Source organism: Haliotis rubra, unplaced genomic scaffold (assembly GCF_003918875.1).
Source record: "Haliotis rubra isolate DU_JTF1 unplaced genomic scaffold, ASM391887v1 Scf925, whole genome shotgun sequence".
Taxonomy (NCBI): domain Eukaryota; kingdom Metazoa; phylum Mollusca; class Gastropoda; order Lepetellida; family Haliotidae; genus Haliotis; species Haliotis rubra.
In genome coordinates this window covers 173532-196772 of record NW_025767663.1, presented here as the reverse complement: position 1 = coordinate 196772, position 23241 = coordinate 173532, and the positions used below count along the sequence as shown (strand labels likewise).

The 23241-nt window shown below is 44.7% G+C and overlaps 1 protein-coding gene across 1 annotated transcript in view; it reads left to right on the top strand.

Annotated features, from left to right (window-relative positions):
• LOC124264459 (tRNA pseudouridine synthase Pus10-like) overlaps positions 1-23241 on the top strand; it is a 44185-nt gene extending 20944 nt beyond the window's left edge. The window contains exons 15-19 of the mRNA XM_046699201.1: positions 1176-1293; positions 2091-2134; positions 3289-3387; positions 4363-4462; positions 21902-23241. Of these exons, the coding sequence (XP_046555157.1) occupies positions 1176-1293; positions 2091-2134; positions 3289-3387; positions 4363-4462; positions 21902-21937 (397 nt within the window). The 3' untranslated portion in view covers positions 21938-23241. The remainder of the gene's footprint in view (positions 1-1175; positions 1294-2090; positions 2135-3288; positions 3388-4362; positions 4463-21901) is intronic.

Genomic DNA, 23241 nt, shown 5'->3' with positions numbered 1-23241 from the left:
ACTTTTCTTAAATTTCTTCAGTAGCTTTCCACACAAAGATCAGTTTGCAGTCATAGACACCAAGTATCCCATCTGTGGCAGATGTCATTTGAGAAAAAAATCCATCTGATTTCTTATTATGAGAGAAAACATCTGATGAGACAAGTGAAATAACCTATTTGCTTCACTTGCTGGCAGTGTGCAAAATAATTTCCAAATGTTGCTGGCCAGTTGAGCTAGCTATGCCTGAAAGTTACAAGCCCACAAAATAATTCACTAGCCCGAAATTTGAATGTAGAAACTCAGCAAAATATTACAAGGTAAAATACCTTCCAAAACAAATAAGCAAACACATGTCTGAATTTATGATACACTTTTAAATCATGAAAGATTATGGCCTGATAAAAATGTTCATATTATTATCAGCTTAATGATGACTTATTTAAGTTATTTGAGCATAAACAAAATATTTTATCACATAACAAGAGGGAGAGAGTGATATACAGTCAAATCCTGATGAGTCGAATGCCGGTGTCTCGAATATTATGCATAACTCGAAGTACCTGTCGGTCCCGACCATTCCCTGTTATAGTTGTCATCATTTGAATACCGGTTACACGAATTCGTCTCATAAATACACACGATGACTCGAGAAGGAAATTTGGTCCCATGAGATTCAAACAACAGCAATCTTGTATACATAAGCCGAAGTCAGTCAATGAGAAGTTGATTGGTGTAGCAAACTGATCCAATTAACAAACCAGCGCGGCTCACACCTTTTCCGCCATTGACGGGTGAGTTCAAAAGGCAGATTAGTGATTTTATGGAAATCACTGTCTGTGCTAATCAGACTGGAACTGGTAAGGTGTCCCTATTAGTGATATGGAAATCATTCGAAACAAATGCTTAGGCGGAGGAATTAGGACTGGATCATCATTTTTTCTACCCTCATAGACATACCTATGTCTCGAATACATCGATAAGTCGAATTTATTACTTGGTCCCCAGCGATTCGACTCATCGGGATTTGACTGTATTTACAAAATGACCCCATGAAAATTCACTAACCAGTCGGGCCAGTGACTGTGGAGATTCACTGGCCCGACTGGATTTTTATTAGCCACGGGCTAGCGGGCCAGTGACTATTTCGCACACAGCTTGTTGGCTTCCAATAATGTCTGAACTGTTGCACCAAGGGAGGACACAGCAAACTTGAAGGAAGGCGAGATTGAAAAGTCCAAGTCTTACAGCGCCCTCTGCTGGTCCGAGACAGAGCTACAACAGGAACAACTTGACAAGCTGAAAGAATTAACGGTACTAACATAATAAAGGAAGCTTTGGACATTCTGATTTTTTTCAATATATACTCACTGTCTTTATTGACAGATCAGATAATAAAAGATGAAAGTATGACAATGATGTAACATATTAACATTGATGTAACTTCCGTGGGTGCAGTTCAGTTGCATCAAGAAAGAACCATTTTATACCAACATTGACTGTCATTTTTTGCATGTAGCTGCACAAAACCATTGGTTGCTGTCGTGTGTGTTATTTGGTACCTTTTGGATCATGTTCAGTCAATTTTTCAACCGCCTCCGTGGTGTAGTGGTTAGAGCGCCCGCCCAGAGAGCGGAAGGTCGCGGGTTCGATCCCCGACCGCGTCATACCAAAACACGTTAAAATATGGTACTTGTTGGTCCCTGCCTGGCGCTGGGCATTAATGGGTACAACAAGGACTGGTCGGCTCGGAGTCAGTATAATGTGTCTGAGTGGGGTATTCATGCTTCACTGCGGCATGGTATCTCAGTGGGCTAGCACTATAGAACCAGCTTCAGTCTGGGCTAGTACAAGCAGCCGCACATACACAAACACCCGCATGCACGTCGTCATATAAGCGAAATGTTCTCAAGCAGGACGTTAAACCCAATTTCACCTCACCTCACCTCACCTCAGTCAAGTTTTCCAGTTTGAAATATCATTAAATATATCAGTATGGTATAGGCATAAACAACATGTTCTTCAGGTGTTAAATCACATGTTTTGACACCCTACATACTTTGTCACCCGTTAATAATGATGCTGGGTTTATGTACTTTTTATGATTTCAGGACTTAAAACTGGATCAGAACACACCAATAAGAGTACTTCACAGGTAAATCATTCCTATACCTTCTTATTAATCTGTTACATCTTGAGCATCTTGAGGGTTTGAACAAAGCCCTAAGAGCCCTTGCTTGTTGTATAAGGAACCAAATCAGTTGTCTTATAATCAGATGGTCAAGCTCAAGACTTGATTACATGTTGTCAAACTCTGATGGTGTGGGGTGTGCTTGTTATATCAGTCACAGAATTGTTTTGTCCATATTTGATTATTAACATGGAACTAAACAGCTAGAATATTGATAATTAAGGCATTTAACAACAAACAAGCAAATATTTATCCATCGATGAGTTTTTATTGTTGAGCTTTTGCAAGCAGAAAATCACTTGACAAAGAAATTGGTATCTCTGATTGATCAGGACAGCTTCAGATAACAGTTTTCACAGTGACAAACAGTCTGTCTGACCACTTCATCCTCCTGGGAATCTTTGGATAATTCTGTAGTGTGAAAAGAATAAATCCCGGCTTAAGATTTCTTATAATTCATGCTGGGGAAATGTCTGCTTGGCTATCTGTACTGATACCATAGACATTGTATAATAAGACTCAGTCAAAGGGCTAATATTTTGTAGCTTTCAGATTTTAACAAAGGCATCTGATAGGTCTGCAGCCTGTCACAGGAGCTGATGAGGAGCTGTTATTATTTAGAGTACCTGTCACTATTGGGTGTGTCAGCGTAGAGAGTCTTGTTAATCTTAGCAATAAGATCATTTTGGAGGCCAGGACCTAGATTTTCGAAGCTCTCTTAGCGCTAAGATAGTCGTAAGTGCCATGCATTAGCATTAACTTATGACTATCTTAGCGCTAAGAGAGCTTCGAAAATCTAGGCCCTGTGTTACAAAATTGTGATGGTGTCAGCTCTACAACTGTAATAGGTTGGTACTGGGTCTGGGTTGGTGGGGTAGCCTAGTGGATAAAGCGTTCGCTCGTCACACCGAGGACCTGGGTTCGATTCCCCATGTGGGTACAGTGCGTGAAACCCATTTCTGGTGTAGCCGCAGTGATATTGCTGGAATATTGCTAAAAGCGGCGTAAAACCAAACTAACTCACTCACTCACTTTTCCGCTGTCACTCATTCACTCTGATGGGTCCAGGGAAATCTAGTTATGAGCAAATTACTAAATGGTATTTTCCCTTTTTCCAGACGGCCTTTAGCCTGTCGTGAGAGGGTGGTACACACCATGCATGCTGTGAAGGTCAACAAGCACCACTTCCGGCTGTATCTCTCCACACAAGCTGGGACGTATCCTTCAGGAATTAACACTCAAAACTAAGATGGGGAAAGCAATCTTAAGCAATCTCATTATTGATTGTGGATAGAAATATATCTGACACTGGGTTTTCAGTCAAATGGTCGAATACTGATATATGTTAGTGTTGTGTTGCTGGTATGTAGGCCCATACTATGAACTCCTTTTTGAATTGATCATTTATTGAAGCTCCACTAAAAATAAGGATGTGATGCTGTCTTACGACTACCATATTTTGCCGACCCTTGTCCCTTATAATCTGTTTGGTTCCCTCCCAATTCATGTTTCATGACAATCCCCGAAGTAAGTGTTTGAATTAGTCCAGAAATAATTTTTGTACAAAATATGTTATTTTTTATCCTCCCACCATGTAATGCGGTGGAATATAGTTGACGCCTCATCTGTCTGTTCGTTCGTTCGTAATCATTTTGGTTCCGAAGCACAACTCGAAAACCGTTCAATATCTCTCAACAAAACTTGGCGAATATATCAAACAGATCTAGAAGTGGTGCTCTTTTTGCAAATTTTTGTCATTTTATTTTTCTCGGTTTCCATGGAAACAATTTGGACTTAGTTTAAAAAAATCAAGTTGGACTTTAAGTAACTGTCAGATGATTTGTTCTTTCAAATTTGTGGGGGCCGGGGAGATTTGTCATCTTCTGATGACTCTTGTTTATGTTTCGTTTTTTCGTTCATGACATCCCAACCCCCCTCCCCCGTTTGTTGTGACAAATTTTTCCAACTTCCTCTTTAACTGTTAATTAAACCTACCCTAACCCACCCAACTCTCCTTTACAATAAATCACCAGTGCCTCAAGACTGAAGGGTTCATAGATGCACATTGCATTACATCACCTCTATCTTGTTTCTTGTGTGTCATAAGAAATATGTTTTGGGGAAATTCAGATATTTATTTCAACCAGGGAAAGTACTGCCTTTCCTCTATATTATTCCTTAGCAGCATGTAGCTATATCAAAGAGTTTGTCCATGGAGACTTCGGCCGAACCACTCCAAATCTGTCCACTCTACTGGGGGTGGAATGTGATATCCTGGAACTGGATGTGGAGGTAATATTCAATAGGACATGCATATCTGTGTCATATCTTGTACTGAGAGTCGCCATGGTTGCACATTCACTGCATGGCTAATAATGAGATGTACTCCAACTTTCTCTGTTGTGTCCTAACATTGATAGATCCGGGTTAGAATTGAACCCATGCTTGTCATAAGAGGCGACTAAGGGGATTGGATGGTCAGGCTCGCTGACTTGGTTCACACATGTCATCGGTTCCCAATTGCGTAGATTGATGCTCATGCTGTTGATCAATAGATTGTCCGGTCCAGACTCGACTATTTACAGACCACCAGGTGGAATATTGCAGAGTGTGGCGTAAAACTAAACTCACTCACTCAACAATAACATTGATGCACTGTACAATGAATACCACTGATAAACACTTATAGATGAAGCACCTGTCTGTGTGCTTGATTTTGTAACCTGGTTAAGAAATAACTTAGTATAGGCCCGATCAGAACCTCACTCTGTGAGTTGGAGGATTGGTTGTCGGTTCCTGAATGCAAGTTGTCAGTTATTTCTAGTCGAGACATGATTACTTAGAGCTAAGCTCGGTGTAAAAGCTGTAGCTGCAACATTTCTATCATTGATTGACACATACCCACGCTGGAGACTGGTTTTCTTTTCTTTTCTTTTTATCCCCCCAGCATGTAATGGGGGGGATATAGTTGATGCCTCGTGTGTCCTTCTGTCCGTAACAAACATGGGGTAATTGTAATTTGTAATTGTAATTGAATGTAATTAATTACAAAAATCTATGTAATTGCATGTAATTTGTAATTGAATGTTCAAAATGTAATTTGTAATTGTAATTTAATTAATTAATATCTCAATGTAATTGAATTTTTCAATTACTTTTTCAATTACATCAAATTGCATCTCACTTTTTTATTTTGGTGGTCATCAGGCAACCCTTGAGTAGTATATACAATGGGGGTTTTGGACCAGGTCCAACAAAAGCCTCTGCAAAGCCTTATTTGGGAAATAAGGCTTTGGGCGGACCCTTAGCTCTTGCTACCATTACCCCTACTATAAAAAAGTTTGGGACGGTAGCGGAGTACGAACGCCCAATGTACACGCTACCGGGGACTTGGGTGAAGTATGTTGGTATCCTGGGATTGTATTATCCAATGCTGGGCTGCGTCTAACGTGCCGCTATGGCACTATTGTGCCGCTATGCCACGTTTACTTCGATGAAACAGTTTAATGTTAATCGCCTATAATCTCTTTGGTGTTTGTAATAAAGGCTTGCTGGGCTTTTTTCACCCCTTGTTCTATGTACTTTTTTTTCTCATCCTCGCTGATAGCAGACTTACGAGACTTGGATCGAATATCTTGTTTCATTTTGTTATATTTTGTGAGTTCAGAGAGGATTGAACTAAACTCCTCCTCTGAGATCTTACTGTCAGTGAGTGCAGTGGAAATACGCTCACTTACTGTGTTCAGCTTTGCTTCAGCCAGAACCCTGATCTCGTCGTGTTTCAATGCCTTACGATGCAGTCTGCGTGATGCCAACTTAAGCGCCAACCCTACCACCCCTGCCACCCCAGCTGTTATTTCGATACCTAGCACTATAGGTGCAGCCACGATGGTAGCTAACAACCCAACACCTGCCGCCCCTATTCCCATGCTGGTTACTATAAGGGCAGTGTCAGCCCCGTCCACGATATTGAAAGCTCTATGGTACTTTTTACATAGTGCTTTCCACGTGTCGCGGTCTTGTTCTAGTTGGCGTTTCACATCACATAACTGTCTCAAGCGGAACCCATCTACGGTTTCCAGGGTCTTAGCTACTTCCTCTACGACTGGGTATAGCCCCATCCTATAATATATATTACAAAAGATATTTTAATTGGGTTTCAGTTAACAGTCGATCAACGTACTTGAGGCTTATAAGGTGTAAATCCTCATGTAGGGAAATAGGTGAGAATGTAATAGGTAACTTTGCATCCACACGATCCCCCCCTGAGGGGCTTATTGAGGGGGTTATAGAACCCGTTGAGGGGTCCGGTTGTATGATGATGGCGCGGTAACGTTCACTACGGTTCTGGGGATTCCAGTGTACTATCATCCCGGGTACAAGTTGTTGTTCTAGATTATTATTATTAACTCTAGTGATATAGACTTCTATGATGAGTGTGGAGCCTGGTGACACAACTGGAATTTCATATAGGGTTCTGTAGCAGCCATACTTTAACTCACCCCCGCGGGATGATAGTAACATATTGGGTAAAACCGACCTTAGTACAATCTTTGTATTAGGTCCCGGAATGAAACACCCGAGCGGCGCGGTACCGCTATTCTTAATTTCATAGATATACCCATCTTCTTTTGATGTGATATAAGGTGAGGTGAGGGCTAAGTTGACTATCCATTTGGGTTCTTTAAAATCTGATAACGGCACCCGCCTATACACGTTGTCTTTCAAGTGCAGGATGTATAAGGTGTCTTCCTCACCAGGCTGATCGAATCCCTCCGTGTCCCCTAAGTCGTTAAGTGTAGTGTTGGGGCGAAGCCAAGACATTGCTATAATACCATTACGATATAATTTCCAACTGGTTTTCTGATAATAGTTCAGGGGTGCACTTCAACCCCATGAAGTGTATGTTGTCGGGTAGGAAGATCTTGGTTAGTGATATAGTGTCTTCCACGATCACGGTGACACCCTGCAGACTGGTTTTGGAGTCGACACCCACCCGCACGTAAACATTGCAAACGTGATACTGGTGTTGTTTCCCCAACCGGAGTTTGACCCCTTTCACGATTTCGACATCATCCAGCCATGGTTCCCCTAGGTAGACTTGGATGATCAGTGTTGAGTTCGCCGGTAGACTCTCCAGGATGGTGACCACGCCTTCGAATTCAGACACCAACTGCAATGTCACGCTTTTGTATGCCCGCTTTACTCGATAGCATGTGGGCTGCCATACTGTTGAGTGGGCTGATGACTACGCTTCGTCTCTGAGTCGGGGCGTAAGCCACGAGCAGGGTTCCATTGTTCACGACTTTGTTTAGGTGGTTGTCTTTGTTATCCGTGAACACGTAGGGGGAGCTGAGCTTAATGTTGAGAAACCAGTCGACTTTATCGGGTAATAACACCCACTTGTCATCGTCGGTGAAGACGAGCGTATATGGCTTGTTTCGGGCGACGGTAGTGCTCTCAACATCGTCTAAGTCAAACAGTTTGCCCCCGAATGATGGGTATATTATCCAGTTATCATCATCGGTGTTGACAAGGGTGTACTTAGTGTTGACGACCACTCCTGAGGTATCTACCATATCACTTAGATTGCTAGTACCATTGGAGGGGACTTCAATGCGTTTGTAAATGTTGTTTTTCAGTTGTAAGGCGTACAGTGTGCCATCTACTCCGGGAGCGTCGAAACCGCGTGTGTCCCCGAGGTCGGAGATCCCCACATTGAAGCATTTTTTCACCCCGGGCCCTTGTGCGCTGGTCATTTTATGTGAAGCGTTAAGCTGAGGTATTGACAGGATTATGATTTATATCTAACACCGATATTATCAGCTCAGGTATGTTGCCCTGGGTCAACCTCTTATACTGCCGCGGTGAAAACGACTCCGTTCTACCGTCGTTGTATTTCTCCGTTTTCACCGGTACGGCTCTCAGTATAGTGGAAGGGTGCCCCCCTTGAATGTTGTACGTTGTGCTCACCTGGCCGAGATGAATGTACAGCTCTCGGTATGGCACTAGGTCGGGTAACTTCATGCCTGTGACGGTTGTTGTTGGTTTTATCTCGTCAGACAACATACCTAGTGTCCTCGCCAATGGTCGACCGAGCTTTAAGGACTTTCTTCCGTTCTTGATGAACACCACTGTACCTTTTGAGTCGTTCATCTTGAGTTCAGCTCCCAGGGGTTTGAAGACCTCGTCGCTTAGCGAGCACACGCTGTAGTAGCCGTCAGTTATCTGGCTGCGAGCTCCACTGACGAACAGCTTATTGTTGCTGGCGTTGATGTTAGTCCATTGCGGTAGGTAGGTGATATCACAGAGTGCGACTTCGGGTTGACCCAACGTATTATCGATCGCGTGCGTCAGCTGAACGGCCTCACCGCTCGTTATTCCTGGAAGTGTTATGTACATGTTAGAGTATATATGCTCCTTATATAATAGTTTTAAAATGTATTCCCAAGGAGTGTCTTACTCCCCTGGAGTGTTTTACCCTAAACTGGACATAGATTTCTCACCTATGAAGATCGTGGTCGCTGCTGGGTTGTATTTCGACGCCCAGTTCATAGATGTGTTTGACAAGTATAAATTTTCGGTGACTAACGCTAAGGTAGTTCATGCTTGGTTCAACAACCCGATGCAGTTCTGGCAGAATCAACTCAACTTCGCCGTGTGGTGTGCTACAACGGGGTGTGGTGTGACATTGACCGACACTCGGCGTGGACCGCTGAGTCAGTCTGTGTTCACGTTCCACGTGTACTACCAGATTGGGTGTATCCTCAAAGAAATCAGTGCTCCGGTCCCACAGGACAATGCATGGAACCCATTAAACAACAAGTACGATAGACGGGCCTACAAACGTATTTGTAACGAATTCGAACTAAACCCGAAGACGGGTTGGCGTTTGCCGGGGCCGAACCACGGGTTGGGTATCCCCATCGTTCACAACATGCACCTCGTGGAAGCCAGCGAGAAATTGAAGGAATGGGGATACAAGGCGTATCATCACCTCACAACCAACGAGTGGGATGACCGTTATATGGCTTTCGACAACTGTAAGGATTACAGAGTCTGGAGGTTTGAGCAGGGGGCAGCGGATGACTGGAAAAAGTTCATGCTGGACACGTCGAAAGGGTTTACTCGTGCCGGGGTAATCAGGTTAAACGACTTCGATTGAGCGTGCGTGTGGGGCTTGTGTTAGTGCGCGACGCGCCAACGCGCTTCCAACTTCCTGGGTAAGGGGACTGCTTACGATGCCCAAAAACAGTTCGTTGTTAACGTTGAGGATGCTATCAATGCTCCAGTTGATCTCCCGAGGGCCATCAAACGCTACCAAGACGTGTTGGAATATGCCAGGTCGAAAGTCGACTACGTGTTCGACGTGGGACTGTACATGGCTCCGAGCGATATGCAACTGAGAGTAAAAAAAGTGGTGGGCTACAACAACGAAATAGTTATAGCCACGGCGGACCAAAAGTTGGGTGTCAACCTCGATGTCAACGTCCCCAACGTCCCACCACCCACGACCGGTGAAACGGGTATAGTGGCGCCACCCCCGGAGCCTAGGGTTCAACCAACACACACACAGCCCCAGCCTGCAGCGTCCAATCAGCAGCACATCGATCGTAAAACAGCCCTGGTGGTTGGTGGGGTAGCTTTGGGGCTCATTTGGTTAAAAATTCCTTAGCCGCTACGTACACCAGACCCGCCACGGCGACGATGGCTGCCCACAGGTTTTGACTAAGCCACGTGGCAGTTTTAGCCAGAGCGCTCAGCAACCACGAGACGATGCTACCCAGGATGCCGGGTAGGGCTTCGCCGGCCTTACCAGCCAGTTTAGCCAGGGTTTCCCCTAGTTTTTTAATCCAGGCTTTGACACCCCCACCACTTGGTGGTGTGCCACCGCCGCCACTTGGGGGTGTGGGGGTACCCCCACTCAATGACACCACCAGGGTTGATACGATGAAGCCCAATGCAGTCAAAATGCTGGCGATGGTGATCCCTTGCTCCCGGAACAGGGTCCGAATCCTGTCAGCTAGCGTGGTGTCCTCGTAGAGGACTCGATCAACGGTTTCACGCGCACGGCTGACCTGGGATCGAAGCTGGTCTTGGAAGGAGGATGCCGTTTCCAGCCGGGTCTTCCTTTCCTCTTCCAAACTACGTATTCGTTCCTCGGTGGTGGCTTTCAGAGACTCGTCCTCCGTTTCACCGAGTTTGACCTTTTCATGGGCGATATGATCGTCTATCGCGTCCAGTTTGGCCGTGTTGTTCACGAGATGTCCACGAATGGTTTGCATGGCCATGTCAAGCCCCGTAGTTCCCGGTAAATTAAATTCAATCCGGGTAAGGGTTTGTCGGTAGGTGGCCAACAGCTTTTCAATGTTATCAGTCATGTCTTGATCCGATGTGGCGTCCCTGACGTCTTGCAGATCTTGAATGGGAATCTTAGGCCGTGCGCCACCGTAATCTATGAAGCCTAGTTCATCGCGGATCAAGTCACCCCCATGGCGACTGCCGAGTGTTGATAAGGCAAGCGGTTCTCTCGTGCGCTTATTCATGAGATCGATCTCCGGGTGAGCCTTCAACCGCAGCGTGCCTTTACCATCGACAAAAAACTTGGTATAGTCTCGCCCCAACGGCTCTACGTAATTTCTATCCTCTTTTAAACCATCATAAAACCCGTTGACGGCCTGCTTCACGAGTTCGTTGCCTTGCATGAATGAGGTGTCATCCTCGAATGCCTGGGCACTATAATCCCACATATCATCCATAGGTATGTACTCAGCCATTATTTAGTATTAAAACTTATATATTTCATTTATATAACAATGTACGGTAGAAAACTAGATCCTTTTCGAAGATCAAGAGAGCCTCTAGGTGCCAGAGCCGTGCGCCAGTCGGTGACCATCACCAACAATCGCAGCAAGATAGACCAGAATCAAACGCTGCTGGTTAGATTTCCAAACCTTGGCGAGAATGACCTCATTGTACCAGGCACGGTTCGACTGGCGTTCAACCTCACGTTGACCTCCACCAACGACAAACGCGAAGCTAGTGCGCGAACGTAGGTCGAAGCTATTATCAAGAAAACCACCATCAAGATCAGCGTAAGCGAGGTTCTGAGCATCGACGACAGCGGCGTGTTTCACTGCTATGGGGATCTCTGGAAAAGCGAGGGAGAACGCATCAAGGACGTGTACCAGGGTATCAGCAAATCGACCCGGTTGCGCATTGGGTATAGCTTCACGCAAGACCAGCTAGACAAGCTATCGGACGGTGAAAAGGCTATCGCTCAAGCGTACGGGAACCGGTTCTGCGTGCCGCTCGACTTCAAGTTGCTCACGGGGCACGCGCCGTTTTACCAGGCCGCGCTGGGTGATAGGCTTGAATACGAGCTAACGTTTAATGACTACAGCAAAGTAGTGCGTACGCCGAACGGCGATAAGGCCAGTTACGTCATAGACAACATCTCTCTGGAGTTCGACATGGTCACTAGCCCGGAGCTGGCCAGGCAGGTTCGAAGCCAGTACTCTGGGAAGATGGCGATCCTGTACGATCGCATACTGAGGCATAGATCGGTCGTGCGAGATAAGAGCGACACTGTGTGGAATATCAACCTGAACGTGCCGGCGCAATCGATGAAAGGCATCCTGGTCGTCCCAGTGGAGGATTACGAGCCGTTCCGGAGGGACAGCGAGAAGTTTTTCAACCCCGAGATTGAAAAGGTGGAAGTGGCCATAGAGGGCGTGCCCAACCAGCAAGTACGCACTATGGTTGGACATGCGATCCACAGATGACGATAAACTGCACGGTAGCGGCCGCCGTATAGATAACGGTAGTGAGGGTATAACCATCCAGATTACCAAGAAGGCTCAACCCGCTGGTAAGTTGAAATTATATCTGTACGTTATTATGGACGCGCAACTGAATATAGACAATGGGAGATTCGTGCAAGCCATCTACTAGGCCACTGCCTACTGATTTGCCACGCGACCCACACTGCGCCATAGTGTGCGGGCAGACTGGCTGTGGGAAGACCGTTTTCGTGTTGGATATGTTGGAGGGGTACTACAGGGATGTGTTCGACAACATCGTTATCATGTGCCCTACTTTGAGTATGAATAAAACGTACACGGAAAGACCTTGGGTGATGACGGACCCGGACGTACACAAAGTCGACCCGGGAACACGCCTGCAGGACTGGTTGAAAGCTCTTCACGAGAAATTTAAAGGGGAGTCGACGCTGTTCATACTAGACGACTGCAGCGCTAATCGCGAGATAACAAAAAAGAGAGACATGCTATCGTACCTGGCCTTCTCTGGCCGACACGCAAATCACAGCCTCTGGGTGCTAACGCAGAAGTTCAACTCGGTGTTAAAAGACCTCAGGGAGCAGACGCGATGGGTGGCCTTATTTCACTGCAAGGACAGGGATTCATTCGAGGAGTGTTTGAGAGAGAACGATGTGATGAGTAAACATGATAGGGAACGTGTGAAGAAACAGCTCGCTGAAACTAAACATGCTAAGCTCGTGCTCAAGACCGATCAACCAGTAGCCTATAGAGTGTTTTAGCTTAGCAATGCTTAGTAAATGCTTAGCAAATGCTAAGCAATGCTTAGTATAAATGCTTAGTGTTTAGTTATAGCTATGGTATTTGAAGTGTTCGTCGTGTGCAACTTAACCTTCATTTCTCTGTGTTTTGCCTGCATCAGGTATTATATTGTTAAAACTAAAACTTACTTGTTACATTATAAGATGGAGTGTGAGGAATTGCTAGAGCAACTGTTGATACCACAGGTGGACGATGATAAGCGAGAGAAACTGGTGGCGTTGGCTGTTGGTGGCAAAGCCAAACATTACTTTGGGGAGTACACTCCCGATAAAATTCACAAAATGTCAGCCGAAGAAATCGATAAACTGTACGCTAGATACGAGGCTAGACTCGGAGCAGAAATGACAAAAACAATAGGATCGGCTATGACCCAGATATACACTGGTATTGCGTCATACTTCCTTCCCATCCCCCCGGAGCGTCGACTTTACCTGTGGGAAGACCTCGAGAAAGACCCTTTTATCGAACACGCCTTGAGCTCTATCAGCTGCGAGCTGTACCACAAATACGGTATGTTGTTAGCCCCAGTGACGGCGGCGATTATCATGGCAAAGCATTGTCAATTTGAGAGGAAAAATAATAATAATAGTATAGATGGATGCTGCACAGGAGGAGACATCACCCCAACTACTGGAGGAAACCCCCAGGGGGCAGGGGGAAACCCCACCCCAACTGGAGGTGACCCCTACAGTAACCAGGCAGAAGAATCCTAAGAGAGTAGCTGCCAGTAAAAAACGGTGGTGTAACCAACATAAAATGATTAGGGTGACTCACCTGTCTCGACTATTGTTGGTTGTATGCGCAACTGCTGCCGTGGCTATCTCATGGTTATATACACGACATAGGAATCCCAAGGATTCCGGGGAGGGAGACCCTCACAGGGATGGAAACCCTCCCGCGCAATCAGAGGTCGACCCGCATATCATGTTATAATTTAATATTTTATATCATATACATAATGTCTGAGGGGAAAACGTTCGTCAACGACGCATACCACGCCACAGTGGTCGCCAGTCTAGCCGTAGGATATGCTCGGTTGACCAAAATGGTGCTTAAACAACCGACTATCAAGCTAGATTTCAACCTGCAGGATATGGGTATGCTCATAATGAACCTTGGTATGGCGATGGCTACAAAAGACATCCTAGTAAAACAAGGGATACTACCTGAAAATATTATGAAGTAAATATAGGATGGCTACGATTGCCATGATGGTCGGTGGGGCGTTAGTAAATGCCCTAGCATTTTCCGGGAGTAATTTCCTCTTCTCAAAACTACGAGATTCACACGCGGCTGAAATACAGGAAGAAAGAAAGCGGCACGATCTCGCTATTGAGAAATTACAGGCTGCCCAATCTGAGTACGCTAAAAAACGCCTCCAGAGGATCGATTACATTAACGAACAACTCAGGCGTGAAAACCATGCCGTTCAAACATTCCACGATGTCGACGAGGCAGCGAGAGAATACTTCTTATTAACAGGTAAACAGTTGCAACCACTCAATAAACCCACACTCGCTCAGTACTACACACCATCCAAGGGGCAAATGGACCATGAACTGGTATTCATAGCGCTGGGTATAGCAGCGACTGCGTTGGTTGCGAAACAATTAGACTAAATACTCATATAAGTATGCTAAACATGAGACCTGCTCCATACCGATGCGAATACATACTTATGGGGAAGACCGAGACCTGTGGTAGGAAATGCAGGACTCAGGGGTACTGTTGGTTCCACATGGGAAGCCCTAACTACGCGTGTTGTGTGTGTGGCATAGGGGTTAAAGGGCACTACTGCCTATGTAAAGCTCACGGGGCGAACGTAGTCAGACATCGCCTCATCTACGAGAATAAAAAGGCCTACATAAAAGAACGTAGGCGACTTCTCAAGATAGCAGTGTAAGGCTGGAGGAGTTACCTCCCTTTGACTGTGGCCCAGTTAGAGATTATACACACCTACGTATAGCTATGTTTGTGGAAATTGAGCCCAGGGAAGGTTGCCTGAGAAGCTGGCAGATGGATGTGGGGAAAAGTATAGATATCAGTGTCCTCAAACCCATGATTGTTAGTGAACTATATAAGGGGTGCTCGTTTACATTCATGGTAAAAGTAGGGTTTGATGTGCCATGGGCTGGGCACACTTGGAATTACTTTGATGGGGGGCGAGTAGATGTGCATGGGGATATAGATATACTTGTTGACGACTCGTTGCAAGTAATACAAAACACCCTACTATACTGCGCATGTTCCGGGTGGGCCGAGGGAATAATCGATAAGGTGTATCTAGATTTTTTACCTTTACGGCAGCCCAATTAGACATTGATCTTCTTAGATGTGTACGCAACTATGACTACTGTTGGTGAACTTAAGCGGGTCGCCAGGCAGAGAGGTGTTATTGGGTATTCTCGAATGTGGAAGCCAGCCTTGTTGAAATTACTAGGTTTAGAAGCCCCTCCTACGGTAAAACAATTAACAGCTCAAGCAAAACAGCTTGGGCTCACGGGTTATTCAAACCTGGGGAGAGCTGGGTTAGTCGCATTGTTATCACATGCCCCCGTAGCAAAACCTCCCACTGTAAAACAATTACAAGCCGAGGCACGTAATTTGGGTTTAGGTGGGTATTCCCGAATGAGGAAACCACAGCTTGTAGAACTATTACGGCAGAATAGAGCTATTGACCTACAGTTCATACCCACTGAGCGCGCTGTAGGCAACTATTTGAGAGGCTGGCGCATGCATATTGATAGGAATATAAACATTACTGATATCAAGCCTCTCATAGCTGATAAAATAAACCAGGAACTAAACAGTCTAGGAAGTATCAAATTTCAGATCACAGTTAAAATGTCACTCGATAAGCAAGTGGGGGGAGGTGTCACTGAGTACGTTCAGCCTTACTTCCGTGGCAAACAACAGGTCATGACCCATATAGAGACCATTGACGCATCAATCGATACTAGTTTTCAGCAGATACGGGAATACCTAGAACGCTACACACACCTGGGGTCCGGGTGGACTGTAGATAAAATTGATAATGTCTATCTAGACATAGCTAACTACGTGCCATTCAGAGGCGGGTCATACCTAGACTTACCCCCCTACTATAGGAAAAAACATGCCATGGTCAATGTCAAGAATAGAGGAGACGATTGCCTGAGGGTAGCTATCAGGTCAGCCTTGTTTCCAGCTGACACTCATTCAGACAGGCCTTCTAGTTATCCCCAAGACGATGGGCTCAACTGGGATGGTATAGATGAACCCACCCCCATATCCCAGATAACTAAAATAGAAAAACAGAATAATCTAGCTATAAATGTCTTTGGGCACGAAGGTAACACAACAATAGTACACAGGGTCAGCCCAGCATTGGGGGAACGCATTATCAATATATTCATGATCCAGCGAGGTGACAAGTACCACTACACATGGATAAAACACTTTAGTAGGCTGTTGTATGACCAATCGGCACACAGAGAAAAGACCCACTTCTGCGAACGGTGCCTGCATGGCTTCACACGAGCTGATTTATTAGAATCCCACCGGGAGGATTGCCAAGGTGTGGGGCAGACGGCTATACGAGTTGACATGCCTAAGGAAGGTGACAATATCCTAAAATTCGGTAACCACAAGAACCAAATGTCTGTGCCTTATATCATATACGCCGACTTTGAAGCCTTGGTCAAACCTGTTGTTGGGGATAACCCCAGTACTCTGCCCACAGGCGGGGTTGTTGGGGGTACCCAACCACACTCAAAACACAAGAGCATGAAGCCTGTGGGTTTGGATACATTGTCGTCCGTTGTGATGGGAAAACAAAAGCTCCCGTAGTGTATAGGGGTCCCGACGCGGCTGAAAGGTTTCTAAAGTGTTTGCAGGAGGAAGAAAAAATTATTAGGAATGCACTGTACACAATCGCTCCCATGCGTATGACCCGAGCCGACAGATTAGCTCACGCCTGTAGCACTAACTGCCACGTGTGTGACTCACCACTTAACGGCGATTCGGTGAGAGATCACTGCCACATAACCGGTAAGTATAGAGGCGCCGCTCACAGCGCGTGTAACCTTAAGCTTAGAATCAACCCTAAGACAATAAACATTCCCGTTGTCTTTCACAACTTGAGAGGGTACGACTCTCACTTAATCATGCAGGCCATCGCGAAAATCGATGGTAATATAACGTGCATCCCCAACAACATGGAGAGATACATCTCCTTCAGCTTAAATGGCCTTAGGTTCATAGATTCAGTACAATTCTTATTGTCGCCACTCGACAGTCTGGTCAAGGCCAATAATACCTTCCCTATTACCGCTTGATACACAGACGCCGAGACTAGACCCCTGCTTATGAGGAAGGGTGTGTACCCTTATGAGTACATGGATAGTGGGGCCAAGTTCGCCGAGACCAGACTACCCCCCATGAGAGAATTTTACAGCAATCTAACAGACTCGGCAATATCCCAAGACGATTACTCGCACGCGATTAACGTATGGAATAAACTGGGTTGTGAGAATCTGGGTGACTATCACGACCTGTACTTGAGGACAGATGTACTGCTGTTAGCCGACGTGTTTGAGACGTTTAGGCGGACATGTTTCAAGCAGTATAAACTCGACCCCGCATGGTATTACACCAGCCCAGGTCTGTCGTAGGATGCCTTGCTTAAAAAGACCGGAGTTAAGCTGGAATTGCTCACAGATTACGACATGCACCTATTCATTGAGAAAGGCTTGCGAGGTGGGATCTCCATGGCAACCAAACGATACGCCGAAAAGCAAATAATCAATAAGTGAAGGGCTACGACCCTAGCAAGCCAACCAATCACATTCTCTACCTCGACGCCAACAACCTGTACAGCTGGGCCGTGAGCCAGTATCTACCCACAGGGGGATTCGAATGGGTGTCACATGTTGATGTTATGAGCATCGCACCAGATTCGAACAAAGGTTATATCCTCGAGGTTGATTTGGAGTACCCCAAGGCATTACACACATCACACAACAGCTACCCCCTGGCCCCCAAACGTATGAGGGTTAACCCAGACTGGATGTCTGAGTACCAACATAACTTGTTAGGTGGGCGGGTGGCAGACGTTGAAAAACTAGTGCCCAACTTAATGAATAAGACCAAGTACATCGTTCACTATCGCAACCTACAGCTGTACCTGTCGTTGGGTATGAGGCTGAGCAAAATACACAGGGTGCTCGTGTTCAACCAGAGCCCATGGATGGAGTCCTACATCAGAATGAACACAGACCTCCGAAAGCTTGCCACCAGTGACTTTGAGAAAAATCTCTATAAGCTCATGAACAACTCGGTGTTCGGTAAGACTATGGAGAACCTGAGGAAACGCGTGACCGTGAAGCTGGTTCGGGCGAATGAGGAAGACAAGCTCAGGAGACTGATAGCCAGTCCGGCATTCAACCGTAGTAAAATATTCACCGATGACCTAGTTGCCCTACACATGAAGAAAAGCCACATAAAATTCAACCGGCCTGTTTACGTGGGGATGAGCATCCTCGATTTATCCAAACACCTGATGTACGACTTTTACTACAACGAGCTTAAGAAACAGTACAACGACAGGTGCGAAGTGCTGTACACTGACACGGATTCCCTGCTGATGGAGATTCGAACCGAGGACGTGTACGAGGACATGAAAAAACACCTTAATTTGTATGACACCAGCGACTACCCCAAGGACCATACCATACACAGTACGGTAAATAAAAAGGTCCTAGGTAAGATGAAGGACGAGTGTGCTGGCACGCCCATAGCCGAGTACATAGGTTTGAGACCTAAGATGTACTCCATACTAAAAGCCGACAATGGGGAGATCCGGAAGGCTAAGGGTGTTAAGAAATACGTGGTTAAACAACACATCAAACACGCCAGATTCAAGGAAGCCCTGTTCAAAACCCGTACCTTTAGACATAAAATGAACACACTTAGAAGTGATGGGCATAAGATATACGGACTGACTATAAACAAGACGTCTCTGTCGCCGATGGACACTAAACGTTGGATAGCTATTGATGGGATAAACACGTACGCGTATGGACATGAGAAAATTGAACCAAGAGAGAAAGTTTGAGGCTATTTACTATAGCCCACGTGGATACTGGAAAGGCGCTAGCGCTGTAGATAAGCTGGCTAAAATGGCGCGAGTACCCCGGAGGAGGCCAAAGCGTGGCTTGAAAAACAAGCCCTATGGCAGATCTATTTACCGGCACCACGCTACGTGCCTAGAAGGAAGTTTGGTATTAACATACCTAATAGCGTTTACCAGGCAGACCTACTGTTCCTACCCCACGACAAGAGGTACAAGTATGCCTTAACCGTAGTGGACGTAGCCAGTCGCTACAAGGAAGCCGAGCCCTTGACAGCGAAAGATTCTGCCCAGGTAGCCAGAGGATTCGAACGCATATACAAACGCAGTCCGCTGACGTGGCCAACAGAGCTGCAAGTTGACCCCGGGCGGGAGTTCATGGGTGTTGTGTCACACCTGTTAGACAAACACGATACAAAGGTCAGGCGTGATACGGCTGGAGCCCATCGCAGCCAAGCCATAGTTGAGAGATTCAATAGGACTTTGGCTGAGCGCTTATTCGGGCATCAGTATGCGAGGGAGATGGCCACCCCGGGGAAGCGATCGACTGAATGGGTCACAAGGTTGCCTAAGGTGGTGTCGGCAATCAACCATGAAGTCACCCGTCTCACCGGCAAGAAACCGGTAGACGCTATCAAACTAAAATCAATAGTAGCAGAGTCGGCTGCTCCATTGCGTGGGAAGGAGAAACAGATACCAGATAGGGCCCTAGTTAGGTATCTATACCAGCCGGAGGAACACGAGGGTGACAGCCGTAAGCGAGCCACTGACCCAATATGGTCAGTCAAAACTTACAACATAGATAAAGTGGACATGAAAGCAGACGAGCCTAACTTGTACTACTTGAGGGATGGGCCAGGGAGAGGGTTTGTAAAAGCGGAATTATTGATCGTACCGTACGGCACAGTGTTACCTCCTGTCAACACGGCATAGCGGCAATCCCAGGATACCAACACACTTCAGCCATGTCCCCGGTAGTTAAGCGGCGCGGCTAGGAGGTATAACATTGGGGGTTCGTATCCCGCTACCGTCCCAAACTTTTTTATAGTAGGGGTAATGGTAGCAAGAGCTAAGGGTCCGCCCAAAGCCTTATTTCCCAAATAAGGCTTTGCAGAGGCTTTTGTTGGACCTGGTCCAAAACCCCCATTGTATATACTACTCCTTGCAATTATATTCTGTACAATAAGGAGGACAAAGCAGTGTTTTTCAATAAGATGCTTGTTGTTGGTATATACTCTAGCAGGTGTTAAGTTTTGAAAGAGATTTGAATGTCTAAGCCTTTGTAACTATCACCATCTGCACATTTGTGAAACAAAGGGAATCAGTAACGCATGACTGAATGTAGGTCGGTATTTGAGGAAATGGGGGATTAACAGTACTATTAGTCAAGTTCCTATCAAAATGGCCTCTTTGTTTATTTCTCATAGGATATGATATTCAAAATCTTACTTAACTGTAGTCCTATTTTTATAATCAAGCCATAAATCCAAGTTGACAATTCCTTTAGTATGTTAATGTGGATTATGTCAGATAGAGAGACCGGCTGATTATATATTGTAATGTAGGCCTGTAATGATGTCATGATACAGTACACCTAAGGTAACAGTGGTGGACAAAGTGTTTTTTGCAACAAGAGATGATAGAGGTGTGTATTTGATAATAAGCCAAAAGAAATATGCAAAATACAAATTTGATCAAATAGTGTACATTGTAGATATAATCCAATTTTGCATTTCACTTTTTGATGACAAAAATATGAATTGGATTTAGTGACCACTGCTTACCAACATCGATATCTTGTTGATTAAAGGAATACAGAAATATATTTGTTTTGGTTTTTTAACAAAGTAATTTGTAATGTAATTAATTACATTGGTAATGTAATTGTAATTTAATTAATTACATTTCAAAGTAATTGAACCCATGTCTGGTCCGTAATCATTTTGTTTCCGGAGCATAACTCAAAAACCGTTCAGTATTTTTCAAAAAGAATTGGTAGATATATCAAACAGATTCCAAAGTGGTGCTTTTTGTCATTTGCAGATTTTTGTCATTTTTATTTTTCTTGCTTTCCATGGAAACGTTTTAGACCTAGTCTCAAAAGGGAGGGGTGGGCTTCATTTCAGGAGCATAACTCGAAAACCGTTCAATATCTTTCTACAAGACTTGGCAGATATATCAGACAGATCTTGAAGTGGTGCCTTGATGGACTTTGTCCAAATAAATCAGGTTGGACTTCAAGCAACTGTCAGATGATTTGTTCTGTCATATTTGTGGGGGCCGGGGGATGTCATCTTCTGATGACTCTTGTCTTTTAATGCTCTTTCATTGAGATCATGGGTGTCTCAGATGCCTGAGCGCCACAGTTTGCAGTGCAGATTGGAGTTACTTTGGCATGCAGAAACCAATGCTGACAGGTTGGAATCTTGGTTTGTCCCAGTTGTTTATGGGTGTGTCAGCCTATACCTATCGACCGCCTCCGTGGTGTAGTGGTTAGAGTGTCCGCACGGAGAGCGGAAGGTCGCGGGTTCGATCCCCGACTGCGTCATACCAAAAGACGTTAAAATATGGTACTTGTTGGTCCCTGCCTGGCGCTCGGCATTAATGGGTACAAGAAGGACTGGTCGGCTCGGAGTCAGTATAATGTGTCTGAGTGGGGTATTCATGCTTCACTGTGGTATGGTATCTCAGTGGGCTAGCACTATAAAACCAGCTTAAGTCTGGGCTTGTACAAGCAGCCACACATACACATACACACGCTTGCACGTCGTCATATGAGCGAAATATTCTCAAGCACCAAACTGGTAAACATCAGAAGCCTTGATCACCTGATGCTGTGGTTTAACTATAATACTGTTTAAAGCAACATAAAACCCAACTCATTCATTCACTGAATATTTGCAGATAATTCCTGGATTCACCATAATTCCAACACAGTCCCTCAAATTCATAACTTGAGCCAAAGAAACCTTTTTTGCCAATAACATCACGCATAGTAAGATTTGCACTTTTCTGTTCCAGGCTGTCAATGTTGAATGGCCACCTCGACTGTCTTGATGGCACCAGCTTCACCTGTGATATGAAAGACATTTCTGCAAGTGCTGTGTTTACTGCATCTATTGTATTTGTGTTCACCAGGACACATGAAATAAGGAGTGACTCAACTGGGATTTCCTTATAACTTCCCCTCATGATGTATGAATCAACTGTGACAGAACTGTGTGCTTGTATCCTATGAACAACATTCCATTGTGGTTCAAATCTCAACACATTTTGATAGTTCTTTTTAGTCTGGCATATGACTATTTGTTTAAATTTTAGGGAAAATGTCATGTTTAGTTATGAATGCATAAATAACAGCAAATAAGACTGATGCAAGAATACTGTAATTGCAAGGAACAAACTTGGTTGGGAATTACGAAGAAGTTGTAATCCTTAAAGGAACACATCAAGCACCACCTAAAGGCTGGAAGATTTAAGATAACATGTGATCTTTGTCACAGTGGAGTTCCTTATTGTCAAACGATTTCAGTGTTATGGCTACAACCTATGACAACTCTGCACAGAATTATGGGAAGAAAAATTCTGAAAAAATTACAGTACTGTAACCCTCCCTTTGTCATTGAACTGCAGTTGATGGCAATATTAATGTGAGCACATCAAATGAAATATTGTCCTGAAAAGTCAAGTGATTGAGAACTTGAGGAACCTGGATGATATTGGGAGTAGAGATAAACACTTGTCAAGTATTTCATTTGTTCTTCCCCCACTAAACCAAAGTAGTTGATCATAATCAAAATCACTCCGCTCCACTATCGTTAGTATGTAAGAAGTAAATGAGTCCATTTGTTTCAGGACATGTCACCTGAAGACTGTTTTCTGGATCTCAGCTGTGAACGATTTTTTTGTAGGCAAAACATTTTCATTTCAGTTTTGAAGCAATATCTTCTAGTAATACCATGAAGAAGGCTTTTTGATTACAGGATCGAATGAACCCACCACTGTAAATATTTAATCAGCATTTTAGGCTCCTGTGTTCGGCAAAACTGCTTTTGATATGCTTGACTGAAAATTTATGTATCAGTTTCAAAGTAAGATGTGATCTACTTTTGAAATTTCGTGTGTTTCAAGGTGGTGTGTTTTGGACTCAATATCAAATTATTCACTGAAATTTTCTTAGACCATAATCTCATCTACCCTGATTTTGAAGAAATATTAGATTATTATTTTTATCACCAAAATACACATCTTTAAACCACAGAATATCATGGACTGGTAATGCATGACTGCTGTTTCCAGTCACATTTGAATGTAAATCTTCAAAACTGACTTCATATTCAAAAATTAAATCAACAACGACA